The sequence below is a fragment of the Trachemys scripta genome, chromosome 7 (genome assembly GCF_013100865.1).
Source record: "Trachemys scripta elegans isolate TJP31775 chromosome 7, CAS_Tse_1.0, whole genome shotgun sequence".
NCBI classification, from domain to species: Eukaryota; Metazoa; Chordata; order Testudines; family Emydidae; genus Trachemys; species Trachemys scripta.
Genome location: NC_048304.1, coordinates 15,070,870 through 15,083,068, shown reverse-complemented (window position 1 = coordinate 15,083,068; position 12,199 = coordinate 15,070,870). Strand labels below are relative to the sequence as shown.

General features: G+C 41.2%; 1 protein-coding gene across 6 annotated transcripts in view; it reads left to right on the top strand.

Annotated features, from left to right (window-relative positions):
• SUMF1 (sulfatase modifying factor 1) overlaps positions 1–12,199 on the top strand; it is a 77,943-nt gene that overhangs the window by 12,924 nt on the left and 52,820 nt on the right. For all 6 annotated transcript variants that reach the window (XR_004646680.1, XM_034777910.1, XM_034777905.1 and 3 more), the window contains 2 exons: positions 285–458; positions 3,167–3,241. Coding sequence is in view for 5 of the 6 variants with exons in the window: in XM_034777910.1 (XP_034633801.1) it covers positions 285–458; positions 3,167–3,241 (249 nt within the window). In the remaining variant the exon portion in view is untranslated. The remainder of the gene's footprint in view (positions 1–284; positions 459–3,166; positions 3,242–12,199) is intronic.

The following is a 12,199-nucleotide window of genomic DNA, read 5'->3' as shown; positions in this document are numbered from 1 at the left end:
CTGGAGATGGGTCTGGACCTAAGCAGTGGTTTGAAATCCCTGGGAACTCTGTGAGAGTGGGGTAGATTGGAGACAATCTCAATCTCCACTTACTTTACTTTTAAACCTAGAACCTTCCAGATATTATAATTGTTAATCACTGAACTATTTTATAGCCATGAAGAAAGTGTTGTTCAAGGCAGTGTTGACCCTCATTCCTCCAGTCTGATGGAAAAACAATGGCAAACTCTATTTAATTTAGGATTGAAAATAGCTACAGTCATTTTTATCTGTTTCCATTGCAGATGGCCCTTATTCCAACAGGAATGTTCACAATGGGTACTGATGAACCTGAAATACAGCAAGATGGGGAATGGCCTGCTAGAAAAGTCCATGTTAGCCAGTTTTATATGGATCGGTATGAGGTCAGCAATGTGGAGTTTGAGAAATTTGTAAATGCCACTGGCTATGTTACAGAGGTAAGAGGAAAGCTACTGTACCTTCTATAGTGGGATTAGGTGTATGTCAGAGAACCCTTCTGGGAAATTCAGGCTGAACTCTTTTTCCAAAGGAGGCCACATTATACATTTTGCTTGTAGATTTTCAGGCCCTGGAAACAAATATATTATACCGAAATTGGTGGCAAGATGAAACACTTTTGCTTTTAACCTCTTCTAGATGGGAAGGGGCCCCACAAAAGGGGCTGTTGACCCCCTGCAAATGTCTTTTACACAGTATTTAGTTAGTTTACTGAGAAAATAATCTTAAACTGAATAGACTGCAGACAGCACATGCTGAAGACCTTGGCCCAAACTCATGCCTAATGTGACTCCGTTTACTTCAGTAGCATTAGACCAGATATGAATATGGTGTGTTGTATTTCCAGCAGGGCTCTAGGTATCTGAATTCAGGCAGGCTTTCTTTAGTTTGGGCAAAGCAATGAAGACTGAGTGAGGGTGATAACCAACTACCTGTCTATAATTGTGTCTTGGTGTAGTTAGGCTGATGTAGCAGGGAAACCCCCCAATGTATATGTTCTGAGTTGGTGCGGGTTAACCTAGCAAGGCATGCCACTACAAACCCTACTTTTACTGGTGCTGCTCATCAGCATGGGTTAAGACCAGTGTAGCTGTGCCAGTACGTATCCTTGGTATAGACAGGCCCTGATTGAGATTGCTAAATGCTTGCTTTTAGCAAACCACCTTAATGTGTCTAGGGAGGAGCTTAAGACACAGTACTCCAGACAGTGAGATAGCTGGAGAAACTGCAGGCTGGCCAAACACACAGCTGCTTTCTAGCAATCTGGGCAATACAAGGTTTGTTGCTTGGTATCCATTCCTCTTCTGAGAAACTGTAACCCACTCTGGAGGCCCAGATCTCTTCTGTTAGTTCAGAAGCTGTGGTAACATGCCTGATGTGCTTTCTGTAATACATGTAAGCCATATAGCCAAAATCAAGTTATCAGTAACTATTCAGGCCTGAGAGGAGGCCCGCTCTTGGAAGCAGAATCTTATTGATAAACTGGTTTGGACGACGAGAATCCCTTCACCCTTCTTGCATAAAGTTCAGGCAGAGGGCTGTTCTTGTATCAGTGGAACCAATTTGTACTCATTGGGCTGTTGGCTCAGTAATTGAGGTAAAGTCACTTAATCCACTTAAGTTTGAACGGGGGATCTTCACTGCAAACAGCTTCTGGAATGTGCCTTACACTCCAATGCCCATTGTATTATCTTGTGGGATGAAATCTATTTCTGGCTCTGCTTGATGATTTCAAATGGAATGGGTAGATGTTCCACTCAACACCCTGGCACAAGGCCACTTTGTACATGGGATTTGGAAAAATATACTCAGAGCTAGAGTAAACAGCACTGAATCCATAGGCTCTTGAGAAGCAGCCAAGCTGTTGTCTTTAAAAACATTTGTCTGCATAACTGATTTCTCGGGTAATCAGAATACTAGCTTAATTAGCTTTTCTTCTCCAGCAAAAGGCTAGCTTGGGCTCCAGTATGGCCAATAGTGATTATTTTCTGTAACTTTTTGTTTACGCACAAGTTGCAATCTTCAGATGCTCATAAATCCTGTTAAATCAAAACTAACTTTTTTTTTTTTTTTTCAACAAGTTAAGGAACTAATCCTCAGTGAAGACCTCTGTCAAGATCAAACTTCAGGCACTCTAGTTCGAGCCCTGTCCCTGAAAAAAGTGGCTGGAAATTCTTCAGATGGGAAAGGGATTGAGGGAGGAAAAGGGATTTTTTTACATACACCCCCCTCCCCCCTTTCCTGTTGCTAAGCCAAATGGCTGAACGGATTTTGTCCAAACTCTGCACAATCTGGATTTTGAGTGGTGAACGTATGGGGATCTTCAGTCCCAAAATTGATTCTTCCAGAAACTTGTTAGAATGTGGAAACAAGGTTACAATGGAAGCAGTTTTGCAACCCTGACTACAGTGGGCACAGCTGGGTGGCCTGTTTTGATAAACTCAAGCAATGAAGTAGGAAGATAGTCATTGGCTACCAGTAACCTATTTAGACTCTTCTAATAAACCAACCCAGGTATTAAAATACTTTTTGCTGTGTTGGTGCACCTCCTGTATTGTGAGTTAGCGAAATGGCTAATCACTTTTGTTTTTCCTCCTGATAACGAGGTGTCTTTGTAGAATGTTAAGATAAATAGATTAAATTGAATAGTCCTCTATGGGTTTTGTGCCAACACCTTAGTATGTGGAGCCAGTGAGCATTGAGAATGAGTAAACCATGCCACTTAATTATTTTCATATGACTTCCAAAGTAAAGGAAGGTTAATGGAATAGATTCCTTACTATTAATATTATGTACATCGCAGTATTGATTTTTAAAAGCAAATCAGGACAATTAAAAACCTTTCCAATTAATAGCTGTAGAAATGTTTGCAGGTTGTCTTTGAGCTGCCATCTGTTCCACTAATTCAGTCAGTCTGCACTTGATCTCAGTGACTATTAAAGAACAACTATGTCCCTGGGTAATTTGGCCTTTCATCCACTGTACTTCTGCTCAGTATATTGTTTGCTTTAAAGCAAACTCAGAATTCCTATTAGAATTAAATTAAGTCTATTATCTCCTTAATGCTTCCATTTGATGCTTTCTTAACACTTCCAGTGGACTCTTACAATCTGCTTGAATTCAGTATGTTGTTTTTTTTTCCTTCTAGGCAGAGAAATTTGGAGACTCCTTTGTGTTTGAGGGTATGTTGAGCGAACAAGTGAAGACTGAAATCCAGCAAGCAGTGAGTAATGTGGTTTACAACTGGTAGAGAGCCTGACTAGTGACCACAAAGAGGGACGCTTTAATACTTGAGGCAATAGTATTAAGCTGTGCTGTGTACCCTAATCCATTTACAAGAATATTGGGATCTGCAATGGGGATTTGAATTTCAGTAAGACAAAGAGGAGAATAATAGGCTTTGAGGGTTGGGTAGTAAGGAGGGTTAGTGTGCTACTCTTTCACCTCCAGTGACCTGGGCTTCAAACTGGGAATAAGTGATTCCTTAAAAATGCATGGCTTGGTCTCCAATTCCAACTGCCCTTAGCGCTTTGATCAAATAAACATAAGACGGGACTAAATTAATGACTCAGGCCAAGATTATTATTTGTATTGTGGCTGTGCCTAGGAGCCCAGTCGTGGAGTAGGACCCCATTGTGCAAGACATTGTACAAAGAACAGAAAGGTGGTCCCTGCCCCAAAGAGCTTGCAGTCTAATATATTACAGTACCTGCCCACACTTCACTGGCTCAAGCCCCATTTATCAGAAATAAAGTGGATTGAGAGGAGCCTAAAGTTACTGATTGAAGGGAATGGTTAAAAATTAACCCACATACTTAAAATATGCCTTCCCATGACAAAAGGCCTTTCTCTAGATTATAGGTCATAGAGGAATATGCGCTAGTCAGTGGGACTGGCAATGGGAATTGTTGTGTTTTGTTCCTAGATCTGCTGTGAATAAATCAGTTAACCTTTTTGGGCCTCAGTTTGCCCACCTGTAACAAGGATAATACCTACCATCAGGTGTTGTAAGGGTTATCTCATGCCTGAAAAGTGTGCGGCAATCCTCTGGAGAAGTTCAAGTGGTGGGCCAGTGATTATAAATAACTTGCACCTTTAAAAAAAATAAAATAAAATCAAGGACACCCTAAAAATGAGCAGTACAGAACTTAGCAATGTGGGATTTTTCTGCAGAAACAAAACCCTTCAACAAGTGGTTTGATACCCCTCCTCCCCCAAGAGAGAGGCATATTACTGTAATGTTCTGGTGCTGTATAGATTATCGTAACCTTTCCTCTCTGCTTAAGGTGGAGCAGTTTTCCTCCTTAGCAGCATAGCGCTAAGAAGAGCAGCAGAGTATTAAATTTCCCTTAAAAATCTGTGCATAGTGTGCTTTAAGGGGAAAATGCTATGCCCAGGAGCAAGGACTTATACAGAGCGCTATAGAAATGGTAACACTAGGTAAAATTAAACACTGCACGCTTTTACTTGCCGTATGAAGAAACAAGACCTGGAAATGAAAGGGAGGGGGAGAGCTGATGAGGCTTTTCAACCATAGTTTGAAATCTCCATCTCCTGACAGATGTGAATCTGATGGGTTGCAAATGGCATAACAGCAATTTGTTCCATCATTCCTGAAAGTGAAGAATAGGCTATGCTTTTTGTTGTCAACTAATATAAGGAAAGAAATATGATTGGAGTAAGGCTGTTAGGCGTCTTGTAATGCAGTGTCAGAGTTTGGGGATTGTGGGGTATTAAACCATATTGAATTTTAATAAAGTTTAAAAAAAACCCTAAAGCTTCCAGTACATAAGTAATGATGTGTGCAGATGCTGAAGGTGGAAGAAATACAGTCACTGGATCCTGGTTGGGATCACTTGTATACCTGGAAATGTAAAAGCTGGCAGGGAATGTTCCAGAGTTGTGTGAAATCCACACTGGCCGCCTAGTGCTGTGCTGCGGAAATCTACAAAGCAGATTGTGGCTAAACAAACCAACCTCATTCTATAGAATTTTAAAGTGAGTGCTTTTGTAGCCTAGCTTTGGCTTTTTTGTATAAACAAATTCTGTGTATGTGGGAGCCACTTGCCTTGATGTTGTATCCAAACTGTCTGGTATTGGCCATAATGCTAATAGAAGCAGAGTTGTGCTGAAGAGCTGGCATGGAGCCCAAACTGGTCCTCTCTGTTGCTTCCCCACACAGATTTTCCGTATTTGGTTAGAGTAACTTTCAGAGGACTGTCCTTTTGTTTTTCAGAATTTATTATTAGGATGTCTTCTAAGTCACTGGCATGTGGAACATCCTCGGGTTTGGCATGGAAAAAGATATTGCGCTGATTACATTGGCAAGCTGCCCAGGGGAGCAGTGACTGGCCTTCCTTGTGGTTTGGCAATTTTTAATCCTGCTGTTAATAGTTTAGACAAAAGTATGCCCTAAAATGTGTGGGATCTAGGAAAGAAAAAGTGGAAAAGCAACTTTTGATCTTCTCTTCCCCCCACAACCTTCAAATCAGCTGCATAGTATGGAATCCAGCTTTAAACAGGTGATTTCTATTTGCATGGAAATCAAGAAATCCTGATCACAAAGGAGAATATAGTAGCAGTGATAGTGACTTATTAATATGACAGTGACACCCTTCCAAGATCAGGGCCCTATTGTGCTAGATTCTGCTCCAATACAAGTGAGAGATGGTCCCTGCTCCAGGAGCAAAAGTGAGAGAGGGAACAGTCACAGACAGATGACTTGTCTATGGTGTAACAGTGGCAGAGTCGGGAATAGAACCCAGGTCTCTTAAGTTCCAGTCTAACGCTCTATCCATTGGACCATGCTTGAAATTGTGGACTTTTAGTCTAGAGTAGGCCTTGGTTGTGCTATTACAAGAAAGTAAAGAAAATGTCTGTAGTTTTGAACAAGCACTATATGTGGGTTGGGGGGCGGAGGAGGAGCATCTTCTTACATTTGCCTAAACACAGACTTGCAGCCGTGGTGCTGGAACAATTTGTATAGTGGGGATGCAAGAGCCATTGAACCAAACGGTAAACCCTGTATATCATGGAAACCACTTCAAGCCAGGGAGTGTGGCACACTTCCTGCACCCCTAGTTCCAGCACCTATGACTTGCACTTGGTGATGCAGCCAGAAAAGTTACTTTGGTGTAGACAGAGAATTAGCCTTCCTGGGGAGTATCCTAAATAGGTGATGCACTCAGAAGGGCTGGGCATGTCTATGAGTACTTCATTGGCATTGAGCCTGTAGAAAGAGTTTATAGGAAATTTGTTTTGCTGTATCACTATGATTATAGTGTTCAATTTAGAGTGGTTTGGTTTTGTTCAATATCCAAGTGAGAGAGAGATCAACAGTGAATGATTCAGAGGTTCCCAATCACCCCCAATAAGCTTTGAGTCTGGTTTAAGCCATTGAGGGGTGGGGAAGCTAATAGAGGTGGCAAGGAAATGTGTACTGTGGTCTTGTTGTGGTGAAGTAGCTCTATGTCTTGCAGCAGAAGTGACTGACCTGCTAGTGCTGGAGTTGCTGGCTCTCTATTCAAATGGGATATCGACCCCTTGGTGGTCTTGCTGGTTCCTTAGATGCTGGATTTTCATCTAGTACAGATTTTTCTGAAATCAGTATTGGTCCCTTCAAAGGACCCATTAGTTGGAAGAACACCACGGGCGTTGGATCCTTCCCTGCAGAGAATAGAGGCAGCTTTGGAATTGTTATCATGGGCTGCCCAGGAGATTGGCATCCACCCAGTGTGTTGGGCAGGAAAATGTTTGCACGTACAGGTGCACTGTCCTTACCAAATGTAATCCCACTGCTTGCATGCCATAGTGAAATGAGTTAGTGTCTAGAGTTCATTGTGTCTTCAGAACAGATGCAGTTGTGACAGCACCTGAAAGCCCAGTTTTCTGAGTGTGGTTGGAAAGAACTGCAGGGTTCTCAGGGCTGGTGTGTATGTGTGTGTGTGTGTGTGTGGCGGGGGGGGGGGAGTGAAATAAAATATGCAGTTAAGGGGTGTGATCTTCTAATTTCACTCTGCAGTAGTTAGGGGGGGGTGTTCAGAATAGAGGTCTCATGGCAGAGCAGCATGGGGGGGTGTTTACATGATTCTATTACTCCACTTCTGGGTCGTTTTTAAAAAATGTACATTAGAACAAGTAAGCACAAGGATTGTCTCTGCTCAGTGGAAAGATACTGAGGCATACTTTGCAATGAAGAGGTTGGCAAGCTGTTAAGAGAAAATGCACAAGCTTTCAGCTCTATGTGCAGCTGCTGTGAAGAAAGTGACAAGGATGACACCTTGTACTCCTCTCTCAATACAATGTAAATCAAAGGGTTCCTAAATGTATTCACTGTAAAGAAGGGGGTGCTTGTCATTCCAGGTCTGGGGAAGATAAACTCTGACACATTGACTTGTTGTTGTTTTTTTTGCTTTTGGGTCAGAAGAAAACTTGTGAATCAGTTTCAGAACAAGGGAGCTATAACATTTGAAATATATGGATTTGTACGTTTTCCATTTTTTCTAGGAGGCATTTAATGTTAGGTCTGGAAATGTCAGTGGACTGATGACTTCAAACTGGAGTTATCCCGTCACCAGGAGTAAAATATTCAGGTGGAGTTTTATGGTGAATGTTGCCATTTATGAATCAAGTTTTAGACCATCAAACTCTATTTCCCCCCCCCCCCCCCCCCCCCCGGTATACAAACCTGTTCAATATTATTATAATTTAAGATATTTCTAATCTTAGAGGTGCCTCTTGTGGATCAAGGCCCTATTGTGCTAGACATTGTGCGAACATAACAAAAATCCCTATTCCCTTCCCTGAAGAATTAGAATCTAAACATAGGGTGAAACAAATGTGGAGGACAAGGTAATAATTAAACAATTGTTTGTATAATAAGCAGCAGTCCTGACATTGAAGCGTTCTTGGGTGTTGCCAGAGGTCATTGTGAAGGGTGTAGAAGCTGCCTGTATTTTATTATTATTACATATTTGTTTGTGTTTGCTGTATGGCTACAAGGGATACTTTAAAGAAAATGCAGGTGTCAATCTCTTTGAAGTTTTAGCTCCACCATGCTGAATCCCTACTCATAACCTCAGGGTCTGAAAAGAAGAGGCTGGAAACTGGGAACGAAGAAGTTTGGGTGTGATAAATTGAGGGCCTGTGACATGCAGGGGGAGAGATGGGGTCTGTGGAGAATCAGACTGAATCCCAGACCCAGAAGCGGGGTGGAGGGGGAAGGCAGCTGAGCAGGCCTGCCTGAGTTTTAGGTATGTACAGACTTTTAATTGTGTTAAACACTTTTCTCTTGTTAGCCTGTGTTCCTACTGTTGAGATTAAACAGTACTTGGCTTTGAAAAGGCTGCTCTGGGATAAGGGAAGTCTAACAGGGCTGCTGAATCTAGTCAGGCCTGCTGAGCAGTCAGGCTACAGCCTCCTGGAATCAACTAAGGCTACATCTACACTACCGGGCGGGGGGGGGTGTCGATTTAAGATACGCAAATTCAGCTACGCGAATAGCATAGCTGAATTCAACATATCGCAGACGACTTACCCCGCTGTAGGGACGGTGGCAAAATCGACCTCTGCAGCTTCCCGTTGACGGCGCTTACTCCCACCTCCGCTGGTGGAGTAAGAGCGTCGATCCCCGAGAGGTCGATTTCTACCCGCCGATTCAGGCGCGTAGTGTAGACCCAGCCTAAGAGGAGAATTGCTGGATTCCCTCCCAGGCCTGTCACCTAAGGGGTTGTGCTCAGAGGTACCAGAAAGAGGGGGGGGTCAAAGGTGAGTGTTAAGGAGGACAATTTAGTGCTTTTGCAGGGTTGGGGGTTGTTGGTGGGTTTTTTTGGTTTTGTTTGTTTTTTTTGTTTTGTTTGTTTGTTTTGTGTGTGGCAAATATCATACTTTCTAGAGGAGGTCACTAAACCATGAGTTACTTAAATGTTATGTCCTATAGGACATTTTCTGTTGCATTCACGCTTCTGGGATAGTTTTGGAATTAGTAGTCTACTAGTTGCAGAATATTGGAGGATTTAGAGCTGTCTACTGATACAAGATGACAATACCCCCGATTCTTTTCCCTATAAAATGGTATGATTATGATGATAATAAGTTGCAGGAGGAGTCTGACTACTTAAATCACAGTCAGCACACACTGCATGGGATTGTGGATGACAAGGGATTGCTGAACCACTAGAAAAATAGAAACCCATAGGTCTTTCTGGAGTTCTAGATATGTTGCCAACAAGCAAGTGAAGAGCAGGACACTTCAAATGCATATAGCAAGCTCAAAGGTAAATTGCAAAGCAGAAATGTAGTAGTCTTGCCAGTGTTCCTGCTGTTGTTGTTGTTGAGAGAGAAGCCTTTTGTTTGTTGCAAAGTTAACCCAAAAAACTTCCTGACCTCCAGAACTTGAACATTTGAATTTTTGATTGGTTCAATGCAATGTAAACTTTGTCTGCTTTTCTTGGAGCTGCATCAAAGTAAAATTTTGGTTCTCAGTTAAATCTTGAGCCCTTTCCTAAGTGATCATTTAAAATATACATTCCCATCTTGTAAAATTCTTATTGTCCCATATTGCCAACATTGGCTGTTCAAAAATCAAGAGATTTTTCTTAAATTCTATTTTTGAAGTCTCACGATTTGCAGTCTGTTTTTTGGGCCTGTAAGAGGTCCCATTTCTAAGCTTTACTCCAGTGTTAAAGGCTGGAAACTTACTTGTTTTCTTGTAAGGGAAAGCTGAGGTTCTCATGTAGTCAGAGGACTTCAGGAGCTGGGGCTTTGAGCAAAACAATCAATATTGTGAGTTGTGATAGAATTGCAAGAGCCAGCAAGACGAGAGCTATCTGCTGGAAGAAAAAAAGTTAGTGACTTTCTGATTCACTAATTTGAATGTATTCAATTCGGGGTGGATTTGATGTAAATCAATTTGATTTAAATCACTAGTCAGGAAAACTCAATTTAATCATGGTTTTCTACATAAAAGTGCTTTCTTGTTGGTTGTTATAACCTTAATACATATTCTTCACAACTCGGAGATGGATGTAGGTTTCATTTTTAGAAGGTACACACTATACACTTTTTAAACAGTGATCTATTTTGAAAACTTTTCAGATTCGTTTTACAGCTATATCAGAAAATGAATGATTGGTTATTTCATTTAACAAAGGTAATTGAAGCAGATAGTTCACCTCCCAATGACTTCATAAATATCTCCAATTCAACAAGTTAATAATTAATATTAATTGTTTTATTTAACTAAAACAACAATGTTATGTATTCTGGATTTTTTTCTTCAACAGCAAACATATAATATTTTAACAAAACAAGCATATGTCCCTTGCTTCTCATATTTATCTACAGACATTTTCTCCTTGTCCAGATCTATTCTGCCCCCAACAATCTTCTTCTATTCATTGAACTTCTTGAAACTTTGCACCTTTTTCAGAGAGGTAAGGGACTGACTCTGTGTACACAAATTTGCCGAGGGGCAATAGAGTTGAGGCCTGTTATTTCTCACTTCTATATATTATTTATTTTAATTTATTTAAAAACATTTTTGCTGTTAACAAGCAAGTTACCTCTGGAGAGACACATCCACAGTTTTCAGAGTGGTATCCGTGTTAGTCTGTATCAGCAAAAGCAAAGAGGAGTCCTTGTGGCACCTTAGAGACTAACAAACTTATTTGGGCATAAGCTTTTGTGGGCTAGAACCCACTTCAAGCATCTCTGATGATATCTTCTAGACTGAGCACTCAGTCCCATTAGGTAGATAGAAAGGTTAACCTAAATAATCTATACAGAAGCCTGTGGAACCCCATAAACCTGGGTCCCTAATCCATGAACTATTGGAACTCATTTACAAAACTTTTCTTAAACATTACATGAATATATTGTCTCATTCTATAGAATTAGAATTTAAAATTCCTATTCCATGATTAGATACATTATAATTCAAAGATATCGTAATTAAAACTATCTTTAGGTAGGTTTTTTCCTCAAAAAACATTTATCAAAAAAATCAGATTTAAATAAAAATCCTTTTTTTTTATCATTGATTTTTATCCACCCTGATTTAATTTCATATTTGGTGGAGTTAGTTTTAAGAATGAGAATGAAATATAATTTATTTGCATAATTATAGAGTGTTTGTTTCCATCTCTTTGTTGCAGAATATTTTGCAAACACAAAAGCAAGAATAACAATCACATCTGTAGATTGACTCTTTCATGCAGCTACTATGACAACCTTGGTCTCTGACCGAAGGGTGACTAGAAAAGGTCTCTTCTTCTTTGTCTTGAGCCTTGAAGCAATATTCAGTTTCACACTATTTACATTGTAATGTGTCTCCATGCAGTCAGTTACATCTGTTTCAACTTAACATAAGACTGTTGCTATGGAGATGGTGTGTTGAATAGAAATAGGTCATGTCGGTGCCATTTTCAGTGTATTTATAGAAAAGAAAGGGTTAGCTGGGGAGAGGTCTGGCTCAAGTGAAGGGAGAAGGTGAATTTATCTAAAGACCTTCATTTGATTTGGGTGGGGGCTTGTTTTAAATATAGGGGCTGCATGTACAACTGTAGCCTGTTAAAATTCCGCCAGTCGTACAGGAAAAGAGGGGGGCGTCTGTATGTGTGAGAGAGACAGGACAGGATCTTTGTGCTCAATGGGATACACCCTTTAGGTAAGGAAATCCCTTGCAGAACAGGTGAAATTATAATATTCCAGGGCTGTGTATCCTTAGTCTCTCCATGTGAAAAGTTGTCTCCAACTTGAGTCTCCAAGCCTTGTCACTGCACTACACTAATCTATCTGGGACTCTGACCTGGGGCAGGACCTTGATGGGAGCTAATGGTAACCATTCAAATTGGCCTACATATGGTAGCCACGGTGCAGTCTTAATAAACATTGATTCCAGCAGCCTGGGCTGTGCGAGTGCAATTGAGCACACAGTGGCTGCTACACTTACTGACGCCTGTGAGAGGTGAACCTTCCGCACCTGTGCAGAATGCCCTGAATATCTCATAGCTCAGTGGTTAGGGCACTTACCTGTGAGGTGGCAGCTCCCTGTTCAAATCCCTTCTACCCCTCAGGTGGAGGAGGGACTTGAACTAGGGCTGTCCCCTATTCCCAGTGAGTACCCTAACCACTGGGGCTATGAGACATTCTGGTCCCCACCCCACGCTCATGTATAGGGGCC